The following is a 12,115-nucleotide window of genomic DNA, read 5'->3' on the forward strand; positions in this document are numbered from 1 at the left end:
ACAGATTTGTAAGGAAATTGACGAGGCTCTCTTAGAGAATTTCCTCGCTGTGGGCATCTTTCTGCAGCACTAGTTACTGGCGAATCTTGAAGTGACCTCAACCATCGTGACTTTTCTAAAAGCTAGCCAGATGTTACTTTATCATGAGTAGCAAGCAAGTTTGAACAAGAAAACTGCGGAGATGGCTTGGGGGTGTTGCATTTTTAGGCATGGAATGTTGACTGTACAAACAACTGTGTCAACATAGTTCTTCTAATGAGCTAAATTAAACTAAGGTCTATCATCCCTACATTACCAATGGGTAAACCTGTTTCGGAGATTTTTTTTTTTTTTCAATTTGCAAACAAATCCATGAACTTGTAAAGCTCGTGTTAGGGCTGTGGTTAGTTGGGCGTCTTTGGTTAGCTCGCACTACTCTAGCTTGGTTGGCCAGAGCACAGTAGCTCAGTGGCTGGTAATATTTTAGTGCTTACGTAATGCCACGTAAACTGCACAAGCTGGTGATTATGTTCACTGTCAGAGTTGAATGCACAGTTAAAGTGTCGCTCTTGAAACTGTCCTGCACAAATTGTTCCCTTCTAGTACGCAAGTCCGCACCACAACTGCAACGTCATCACTGGCCCAAACATGGTGAGTTTCAAAAGCGTCGGCGGAAGCTTGAAAAATTGGTTGGTGTCATCACGTTGGTGAAATACGAGCGAGGCTAATGAAACTCTTGCCACTTAATTTACCCATGAGGCCGTATAAAGGAAACATGAAGACAAAGTGTAAATTAAAGGGGTGGGTTAAAGTTTAATTATTAAATTATACTCCTTAAACTTCAATCCCTTTAAAATTTAAACTTTTAATTAGAGGATTAAAGTATAAATCAAAGTTTCTCGGCAGTGGGCTCAGTTGGCAGCCACCAATTGCACAAACACGCTTCTGTGACATCGTGAGGACCTAGCGAAAACGTGGCTAGTGAGTTGCCGTTACTTCATCTTTTTTCCCTATTAAAGGGGCCATGCAGACAAAACACAAGTTTGGTTCATTCAAAAGATTGCCTCGTTAGAATCGTACTGACACCATTCCTAATGTAAACTTCACTCAAATAACCTATACCATGGTTTCTCAAACTGGGTTCCGCGGAACCTAGAGGTTCCGCAGGCCCCTCCTCAGGGTTCCGCGAGCCCCTGATAAAGTTTCCGTGGTTCCGCAGTCGCAAAGTCTTACAGTCGAACACGGATATATCGAACTCCAAGGGGGTCGCGAATTAGTTCGATATATGAAAAATTCGATATAAAAAATATGGGCTCTGAGACCTCACCTATGGCGAACGATCACTTACCGATCGTTGCATTCAAGAATGACAACTAATTCCGCACTCACGACGCAACAGGACGCTTTATTCGGTGAAAAAAAAAATCGCTGATCTTGGCCTGCTTCTTCGTCCTCGAAATGAAATTAAAGACGCTGGTCTCGATCTTCTCGAGGATCCACAACTAGAAAATTCCAGCAGTACGCTGCGCCTTCGCACACCATGCACAACACGCACGCAAAAGAAGAACAGCGCGCACGTACCACAAGAACTTTGAAGGTAACAATTCCAAGGCTCTCTGAACGGACTCCAACAAAGCGCTCGCGATGGTCATCTCCGAGAGAAACAGTGATCTCCGAAAGGTGCGGAACAACTCGCCCAACAGCAGCAACAGCAGCAAAATGCAAAAGAAGAAGGAGGCCGCCAGCGCCTTCGTTCCCTCTTCCCTTTCCGGAGACGACATCGGGGGAAGACAGATCCAGAGAGAGAGAGAAAAAAAAAACTTTTTCGGCAAGCCGTGGAACGTACGCAGCCGAAAAAAAGAAAAGAAAAAGGACGTGCGCAGTCGGGGCATCCCTACCTCGCACTGTCACATTTTCCGAGCGTTCGGGCTTGTGTGCCTAGAGAGATTTAGCATACCGGGCTCCGTCCGCTAACGCTACGGCGGCCGGTAGCGGGGCCCGACTGGGCAAGCGCAAATTCGTTCCGGTAGGGGGGATTAGTTTCGCGAGCCAGTCTTCGCCATGCCCGCGCATTCCTCTACATCCTCCTCAACCTCAATCGGGGGTGCAGCGACCGCCGAAGAGCACCTTCCAGCTCGCGCGGCGTTCGATATACGCAATGTCGGGAAAAATACGGTTCGATATAAACGTATGAATTCCTATACATTTACACAGAATTTTCAAGGGGATAATTTATGAGTTCGATATAGACAATAATTCGATATACCCGTGTTCGATATATCCGTGTTCGACTGTATATGGTGAACTTGAAACGCGCGAGCTGTGCAATAAATCTCGCCAGCAGCTTGTAGTCAGCCAGACTCCGAAAACGGGCCACGTGGTTAAACTATTGCACTTGAATCTCGGCCTTACATTACCCCCATGCGCATTTCTCTTGTTTGGAGATAGGTGCCGCTACTGTACACATCCGCATAAAGTGACGAAAAAAAAACGATACCCTTGCTTGCTTTTGAATTTATTGCGCGTTAATGTAGCATGAACGGAATGAAGAATGGCGGGGGCGGGGTTCCTTGGCACTTGACGGAACTTAGCAGGGTTCCCTGGGACCAAGATGCTTGAGAACCCCTGACCTATACAATTAGAAAAAAAGGGAACGGCCATGCGACCCACTAGCTCATTTCCTGTAGCAGTACCTATGATGTCATACGCACCAGCTCTGCGATTGGCTGAGGCCAGCAAAAGCAAACGCAAATTAGGCAGGCATAAGCTTGCCGAACAAACTTTTAGCGCCTAAATTTAGGACACATTCTTTTTGTAGCAGCAAGAATGGTGGGATGAACAGTGGAAGTTACGAAAGCACAAGGGAACATTGAAGTACCGATGCGTACTGCGGTTGGCACTGGGCGCACTATGCTTGTTTTAGCTGCACAGCACTGAGGTGCTTTGGAGCTGTCTTACACCACACTGGCCGATTGGCGTAAGTGGGGCCATATTTGTCGAGCGAGCATTATGTTTCACGAAACGACAATTTTCTCCCTGAGCAAAAGCAAGCCGGGTACAGATATGGCCAAAAACAAAGCAAAGGCAGAAAACGGCTCGCTGCACTATGGTGGCGTCATCTAGATTGACCAAAGGTAAACAAGTCTCCACTTCACTCCAAGCTAGCCTGAAGCATAGTTTCTCTCTAGCTCCAGTTCTTTTTGATCACAGCGCTTGAATGCTAACGTCGAGATAACACACTGATAACTCGGTCTTCAGTATTTCCCCTGTTATGTCGGTGCTAAAATTGTGCAGCACAAAATTTGACCATTTTTCAACACCTGTTAATCTTTTTCAATGAAATGGTCTTTTTTTGCTAAAGGTGGTGTTGATTGTGTTACCAAAGGCAGGTTTTTCTCTAATAAAACGAGGAATATCTTGTCATATGATTTCTTTAGGGGCAACTTACCTGCTAACATTCCTGTAAGGTTTATACTGCTTCATGATCAATGGACCTAAAAACCATCGTGCACCCATACGAAAAGCTTTGCAAATTCATATCAATGTTCACAACAGCCTAGTTTGCTTATTTTAGAGATATAACACTTCTGTACCGAAATAAAAAAATACAACTCTTGCTTGCTGAACACCTAGTGCCATCTACAGAAAACTGTATGGACCAAAATGTGTTTCTTGTTTATTTTTTATCGGAATAAAAAAGTTATTATTTCTAAAATAACCAAACTATGCCTCTGGGAACATATCTATGAATTCGTAAAACATTCCGTATCAGTACACGATGCTTTTTAAAGGAGCCATGAAGAGAAAACAAAAGTTTGTTTTATTCGAAAGATTAGGTGTTTCATAGTACCCCAAGCGCTTTCCCGGAAGCAAATGATGCTTTATTCACTGAGAAATAAGGCAATTTAAGCCAAAATTTTAAATCTCCCGCTAAAATTGAACATTCCGTGACGTGTACAATGGTGTCACACGGGCCGGTCCATGAAACAGATACTTAGTATGTCGACTCCATATAGCACCCACACGCGGGAGTCGACCGAGACGGCGGCCATTTTAAAAATGCTAGTAAAACCTAGTGCACCCGCAGCCCTAGTCATGGAATCGCCTGATCCGGAGAACAAAACTCTCGCCGAGGAGCTCGGGCTTGCATTTAACAACCTCACACCACTTGAACGCTCAACGCTTCTAAGTGCACGAGCGGCAAGAGTTGTGGGATACGCGGTGGACGGGAAAGCGACCATTCCGCGATAGCCACAACAGACGAACGCCCTGCCGTCGGCACCGCTGCCTCGTCAGCGCCGTCGCCACGGACGAATACAGACTGGTACGTATGTGCCGTATTTTTATTACGGTTAATAATAGTTCAACTTCAGTAGCAGTATCGCTTATGCCAGTTGGCCGGTGTCGTGTATGGAAAGCCGTTCGCGCGAGCTCTCTGCTTCGACCAGAAAGATACGAGCGTCAATGCGCGGTGTTTACGGCATTTTTCCTCCAAGGTCAGAGCGCCTCGAACCCGAAAATTCGTCTGCGCGACGGCGAGATGTCGAGCTCGGCCAGGCGGTTGTTTCGTACGCATTGGCGCACACGCTTGCGTGTTCGTTCGGAACTTCAACCGTTTACTCCACCGTTCTTTGTCATAAAAAGAATGTGCAGTATGTTTCACGGGCATTTAGCTCGCTATGCGAACTGTAAGCCCTGCCTAACATGCGTTTGATTTTGCCGGCCTCCGCCAATCGCAGAGCTTAGCCCATGTGACGGCATAGGTTCTGTTGCGGGAAATGAGCTGGTGGGTCGCATGACCATTTCCTTTTTTCCTAATTATGCAGCTTATTTGAGCGAAGTTTGCGTTATAAGTGGTGTCGTTATGGTTCTAACGAGGCAATCTTTCGAATGAACCAAACTTGCGTTTTCTCTTCATGGCTCCTTTAAGCCCTAGGGTCATGAATGAGTAAGTCCCAAAGGGATGCGATCAGGTGAGTCCCCTTAAATTACATAGTTTATCCACATGTCTAAGCTTGTACTGGTCACACCTGCAAAGTTCTTTTTTATTTTTTTAGGTTTAGTGGCACACAGTGAGGGCAGGGCAGCCCTCCTAGATAATGTCGAAAGGAGGCCCTCATAAAATAAGAAACAGGTGCCCTATAGGAGCAAACCATTACAGCAATCTAGAAGACATGTAAGCAGTGTGGGAGGAGCAATTGGGTTGCGGGTTATGAGCAAACGAGCAAGTCAGGTAGATAGAAACGGGCACTTGTAATTTTAGGTGAAGAAAAAGTCTGGAAAGGGCCAGAGCTGCCTTTAGATTGTTGTAGGCTGTCTCTCTAAGCATGGTTTGCAAAGGGGTTTAATAGCATTCATACCTTGCGCGCATCAATTCAGATCCTGGGGTTGTGACCTGCGTAACTCATGGGGCAGAAAGTTGCGGCTCTAAATGAGCTTAAAGAACAGAAAAAAGTAAAGGTGATGGGTTTAAAACCTAGAGGTAGAAAGTGAGCGTCGTGGATTAGGGACATACTTGTGTAAGGCTCAGATTCAACAGAAAAGAATGAAGCTAGGCTGGTTGCATGATGCAGCGTTGCAACATCTAACAGGTAGCACACCCAAGTAACCGTGTGGCTACGAAGAGGATGGGGCGAGAAGTAGGAGGAGACAGAACTCGTTGGAGGGATGAAGTTTGAAAACCCAGGTGCGCAGAAAACGAGTACGGGTAACACCGTAAAGCGCAACTGCAAGTCTATGGTAGTGAGGCCTTTGCTCTGCAGTGGACACAAGCAAGTTGGTGATGTTGATGAACTTGTTGCCGCTCTTATTTTAAATGGGCAATGACGACAAAATATATTTTTGTTCAGTTTGAAAGTAAACTCACTTGGAAACTCACTCAGTTTCATTCCAGCCTCTAAAGATGTTTTTTAAGCTAAAAAGCACAAGAAATAGTATTTAGGAATATGTTAAATTTCGTGTTATCGCGACACAATACAGTAAAAGCTCGTTATTTCGAACTCGAAGGGGACCATAAAATTGTTCGAATCAAATTAAGCGAAGCTCAAACTAGCAGGTGGGCACTATAATGAATGGACATCGCGCCACACTGCACGGGCAGCACATAAAGAGGCCACCTCTGGACTCGTTATCGCCAATTAGGCGCTACTACACATTTGTGGCAGGTGACTTGGTAAATAGTGTTTCGTAAATATTAATGGCATGCGCCGGAGCACTGGCGCGGTGCCCTCTGTAGAAGTGAGATAAGCCGTTGCAGGAGCGTAGCGCACGTCACGTAGTTTTTCTGTTTCGTTGTTTTGCATCTCTAGTAAATTTGGTTTGGTTTGGATTTGCAACACATTGTAATCAGTATGGGCCGACTACGAGGAGCGGTGAAAACCAGGGGATCCTAGTTCGAATTAACTGTTTTGGGTACCGACGCGTTCGAATTATCGGGAGTTTTCCCCCCGTCGAAACATGCAGGGCTGTGCTGCCCGGACCTGGGCGTGAGTTCAAATTAACCGGAAGTTCGAATTAACGAGCTTTTACTGTATAAATAGGGGTGATGTATTAGGGCCAGCACTAATCAGCCCTAATCAGTGGGTCAACTACGTGCTAGCACTCAAGTGATATGACCACGTAGAACTAGAGGCCCCTACTGTCACTCATGCAGTCAGCTTCTTAGTGGGGGCTCAGGTTGGCGGCTGCGAATCGCACAAACAAGATTCTGGGATGTCATAGAAAAAATCGCCGGAAAGTGACTGGGAGGACCACACTGCTATGTACGTTTTCTTCAATATCTCAATGATTTGCTCGAATTTTACAGAAATTTGCATCATCATTATCAAGGCAAAGCAGTCATTTTTAATAAAACAAAGTTATCCGCACGGCCCCTTTGGGAGAGTGTGTCATGTTCTTCGTCCCCTCTGCTCTTCTTTCTTTTGATCGCAGAGCGGCAAGTCGACGTACCTGAAGCAGGTTGCAGCCCTGCAGGTGATGGCTCAGCTGGGTTCCTTTGTGCCGGCCAAGCATGCGTCCTTCCGCATTGCCGACCAGATCTTTGCGCGCACCGGCCACGGGGACGACATCGAGACCAACTGCTCCACCTTCCTCATGGAGGTCTCTCCCTCTTGTCTCCTCCTCTTGTAGTATCCTCATAGTTGAAAATGTAATGCGTGTACCCACAAAGCCTGCTGTCAGCCATGCATTAGGAATGGCATTCCTAAGGATCGAAGCATTCCGTTTCAAAGTCAGTGCAGGGCAGGCACTTCCTGTTACACCTAGCGCCGTCCAGTAGTTAGCTTTGAACTCTGCCGCAATATTCTTGATCGACCACTAAAACGAGCTGGCTGTTTGGCCTCTGTGGCCTAGCACGTTGTATTACGCTTACTTCCTGGGTTTGGTCCCCAATAATTCTGCCTTTCTTATTTCCTAGGTTATTTTTATTGGAAAAATGCTCCCTTAGATAGGTTCTACACATTCGTTACTTAATAAGGGTCGTTTAATGCCTTTAGGAGGTCAGTTTAGTGCTATACCCTGCAAAAAGAACTAACCCTGAAATCAACTTTTGGTGCTGCTGTGTGGTACGAGAGGTAGCGCTATATGAGGAAACGTGTGCAGCATTTTCCACCTGTGCCTTTTCTTCAGATGCGAGAAATCAACTACGTCCTGCAGAACTTCACTGACACGTCGCTGATCATCATCGACGAGCTCGGCAGAGGTTGGTACTTGTGCTCAGCTGTGAAAGATTTAGTTTTTTATGGTGGTTGCACATCATAGTGGACAGATGCGCAAAACCAAACCACGCACAATGGGAAATACAGCTAGGCATTCATCAATGTTTCTGTATTTTATTTGTTGTCAGTTTTTGTTCTCTAGCTAAGCATACAGTCATGTGTCGAGATTGGTGGCGTTCTGTAATGTTGTTGAGTATGGAGAGAAAAAGTTTGGCAGCCCTGGATTGTGTTGAACAACACATGTGAACGCATTTGCTTTGTCTGCTTTATCTATGAGTGACTAGCGCTGGTGTGTTCACCATTTAATGGCATTCCCAGCCATCTGTTTCCTTTCGAAAGCATGCTAGCATGCAGAAATGGCATCTCTGAAATTGCAACTCTGCTTAGTCCTGCTTCAGTAGTCACCGAAAAGAATGAAGTGCATAGTACATCAATTGGCACGCGCCTGAGTGTGCATTTGAATTTCCCGCCAAATCGCTGCACCAATAATCCAGAATTACTTGTGATAATGCTGTCGCATAACACATTTGTGAACACACCTTTGAAAAGATGCTTTTGGCTCTTAGCTTGATGTAAAAGTTTCGTACTAACAGAAAAAAAAAAAAGAAGAAACACGGTTTTCTGGGTTTGAAAGAATGCAGCCTACAATGGACTTCATCAGGCGTCATCTTTGGGCCACTAGGCCTCAAAGTTTAACCGGTCCAAATGACAGGATTGGTCGAAGCATTTACTCGACGGCACCGGATTTGAACAATGCGTGCCTGTGTCTGACAGCAGCTACCTGTAGCTTTTCGAAACAAACTTGCTGGAAAGCAGAAAACATGCTAAATTGCCAAAGCAGTCAGCTCTGTTCTTTATTTCTGCAAAGCAGCCAGCTGCGAACAGCCAGCTGCGAACAGCCAGCTGCGAACAGCCAGCTGCGAAACCTGCATTTATTGTGGCTTAATTATTCTTCGCAAGTGTGCGTGGAATGACGTAAACATCAAGTTTCGTTGCGTGTTTTTTTTTTTTTTTTTTTATAGGTACCAGCGAAGAGGAAGGTTCAGCCATGTGCATCGCAATCACTGAGAAGTTCATCGACTCTGATGTAAGTAAACAAATCTGGCACTTGGAAAAAAAAAAAAAACCTAGTGGTTCTTGCGTGTTACAGTCCGTATGCGAACATACGGGAAAAAGGCAATAGCATTTCTTGGGGGTCTTTAAAATGCCTGGATCCAGTTGTCGCCTAACTTGCTTGCCAACGAGGCTTACAGCGAATCTGTCTTGTGCTAGTTTCTGCCAAAATTGCATGTGTCTGCTGGGTCGCATCAACAAGGAATTGCACGCACTCGCTCCAAGGCTAGCGTAAAATGCTCTCCAGCTATCAATCTAATGCAGCTATCTTGGAGAAAGTTATGCTGACATTGGCCGCTAAGATGACCCTATCACGCTGAGTTTCACTTACTCGTCTCAATTAGTTAGCTCGCAGTGAAGTTGTAAACGTTACTAAATTCTTGTCTGATGTCAATAAGTCTTCGCCATCTACGGAGCGGAGAGAGTATGGTTACGAAAAACGACTGTAACTCTCATTTCCCTGAGACTATCCTGAAACAGATTATATGTGAACTAATTTCAGATTAGTTGTGAGGAAGTTATATGCATGTGTTTCTGTTTGATAATTACGGTAATTCACCATATATATCTCAAAGTAATTATCCACCAATGCAGCTTTGCTGGTGTTCCATCTTCAGAGTAGCGGGAAGGCTCTAAATTTTTTTCATCCTTTTTGTACCTCAGTTAGGGAGCGCCTTGTAGCTTCCTCACTAGGTAGCGATTCCATTCTTCATTTTTGTTGCGTCTACGGCACGCAACAGGCCACACAACAATGCTCCAGAGTGGGAATACAGGTTTCACAATTTCCGAGCTCATCCCTTTATTTACGCAGCTTGGTGAAAACCACCAAATCAATCTCAATAAGAGCAATGTTTTTTTCAGCTCTCCCGACCATGTCTGAAGAATCCCGCAGTGGGATAGAGCTACAGGGGAAGAGCCAGAAATAACTCTCTCCTGAGCAGTGTTTGTAAGCTTTCTGCGTGACGTTACTCCACAGCAGTGAAGCATTTCTAATGTATTTTCACGGGGCATGAGTGTTTTGCAAGTTCACACCGACCTGCTGTCCTGTTCCTGTTTGTGCTGGACTGCTCAGAAATTATTCTCAAGCCATAAAAGTACCCTCCTGCGGTGCTCAAAAATTGTTATGGCGCCTATGCCTTTGTCCCAAGTCATGCCTTTGCCAATCCATTTCTCGTGCTGCATTGAGGAAGGAGTCAGATTAGACAGCGCTGTTCCAACGTGAAAAATGTAGGATGATATGACACTGGTTCCCATGCAAAACAGCACTGTTACTTACAGAATGTGTAACCACATTCAAATGTACGTTAAGGCCTGACTTTTCTAGCTTTTTGTAGCGGGACCGATGGCGCCCTGTCAAAAAACTAATGCACTTCCCCATAGACCGGTTGGCCGACCGAAAAGCTCTGATAAGATCTCTGGACGCACGGTACGTGCGTGAAACTGGGCCTCCATTGTGTCAAAACGGTTACTTGGAAATCGCGAAAAGGAGTGCGGTTGTAGATGAGACAATGCATGCATCGAGCATGGAGAAGGAGCGCAATGGTGTACCTTTATCACACAAACCACGTATCGGTGTACGTTTAAGCTGTTCGTGGGTGCGGTTAATTAGTGCGTGAGAAATGGTCACATGGGTTCGTTCTTCGTTGGTAATTTGGGTCTTTGAGGGTTTGATGATTGATTGGACACACTTACAGCAAAAGTTGAATGCACTTTTAGTGAATGTTTTCATTCACTTTTGATGCAGTTTTGATTTGAGACAGTAGCTTTCACACTGCACTCAACTTTCTTTAGGAAGAAACGGTGAAGTTTTTTCCTTCTTTCTCCTCTTGCAGGCGTTTGTGATCATTGCCACGCACTTCGACTTGATGGCTCAGCTGGAGTCCATGTATCCGAATGTTGTGAAGCAAGTATTCCGATTACTCTTTTGTCTCTGTCACAGCAATGGAAGTGTTTGGGCCTGTTGGTTCATACTTCACACAAAAAACAGCGCTCAAGACAGGACAGAAGGAAGGAGGCTACACACACAGCGCTGACTACCAACAAAGTGTTTATTTGCCGCTCAGCAATATAAACGAAAAGGTTACAGCAAGATAAGTGCGGAAAGAATCCAGAAACAAGAAAGAATACATAAAACTTTAAAAGTATAGACAAGTAAGAGCATCTTTGCGCAGTCATATCACCAGTTCGATCATTTCGCTTCGTCTTCAATAAACGCTATCTCCTTTGCAGACAAAGCAACAGAAGGGGTGCTTACGCAATCATCGCCTCCCTTATAAATCGTGTATGCTTCCAGCAGCTCACGCGTGCGCTGATTTGTGTAGTGCTTCATCACTTTACACTGATCAAATTTTGGAGTGCACTTGCAGGACGACACGTGCGATTGGAGCCAACCACCGGATTTGGCTTTGACATTGCACGCGTGCTCCATCAGCCATACGTTCAGGCACCGCCCAGTTTGGCCTACATACTGGCGGTCACAGTCCAGAGGAAAGGAGTAAACCACGCCGGCCCTGCACTTGGTGAAGGGTCGCACGTGATTTATGTCACAATCTCTACGGGAGGGCGAACCATCATTAACTCGCGCACACATCTTGCTGAGTTTGTTGGGGGCCGAGAAAACCAGGCGCACACCTGCTCTTCCCACAACCTTCTTCAGCCTGTGGCTAACACCATGAATGTAAGGCATCACAGCAGTCTTGTCACTGTCCCTTGCAAGTTCCTGTACACACGAAGGAGTGCGCAGTTCCCGCCAAATCTTGTTGCCCACGCTCTTAAAGACGGAATCAGGGAACCCAGCTGAGTGCAACCGGTTTACCTGCGCCTGAAAGCTGTCACTAATGTGATGGTGGCACGACCGCTGCAAGGCATTTTTCAAAGCTGCCGTGGCGACTTTGAGTGAGCAGACGTGAAAGGCAGCAATGCCTTCTTTGATCTTGGTGCGTAGCTCCAGCATAAGTGTGCTTCCTCTATATGCAGCCTCATGTCCAGGAATTGGAGCTCCTGATTCTTTGGCGTTTCATTCGTCAGCTCAAACCCTATCAAATGGGTAGAGAAGGTTCCCAGCACATCATGTACAAGTTTGCAAGTGTCATCACCTGCAGCTTTGAAGACAACCAAGAAATCATCTACAAAGCGAAACACTTTTACGACCGGCGACCCCTGTAAAGCGGCTTGTAAAAGCCTATCACAGCGGGCGAGAACAAGGTCGCTGAGGATGGGCGCTAAGCACGAGCCAATGCACACACCTTTTTGCTGTACATATAGGCTGCCTTCATATTCCACGAATGTAGACTGCAAATAGTAGGACA

General features: G+C 45.7%; 1 protein-coding gene across 2 annotated transcripts in view; it reads left to right on the forward strand.

Annotated features, from left to right (window-relative positions):
* The window catches only part of LOC144159371 (mutS protein homolog 4-like), a 51,626-nt gene that overhangs the window by 9,262 nt on the left and 30,249 nt on the right, over nucleotides 1-12,115 (forward strand). For both annotated transcript variants that reach the window (XM_077690808.1, XM_077690807.1), the window contains exons 5-9: nucleotides 583-630; nucleotides 6,910-7,077; nucleotides 7,606-7,678; nucleotides 8,717-8,781; nucleotides 10,640-10,710. In XM_077690808.1, the coding sequence (XP_077546934.1) occupies nucleotides 583-630; nucleotides 6,910-7,077; nucleotides 7,606-7,678; nucleotides 8,717-8,781; nucleotides 10,640-10,710 (425 nt within the window). The remainder of the gene's footprint in view (nucleotides 1-582; nucleotides 631-6,909; nucleotides 7,078-7,605; nucleotides 7,679-8,716; nucleotides 8,782-10,639; nucleotides 10,711-12,115) is intronic.

Source organism: Haemaphysalis longicornis, unplaced genomic scaffold (assembly GCF_048455015.1).
Source record: "Haemaphysalis longicornis isolate Haplotype H1 unplaced genomic scaffold, Haemaphysalis longicornis Haplotype H1 scaffold_10, whole genome shotgun sequence".
In the NCBI taxonomy this organism is placed as follows: domain Eukaryota; kingdom Metazoa; phylum Arthropoda; class Arachnida; order Ixodida; family Ixodidae; genus Haemaphysalis; species Haemaphysalis longicornis.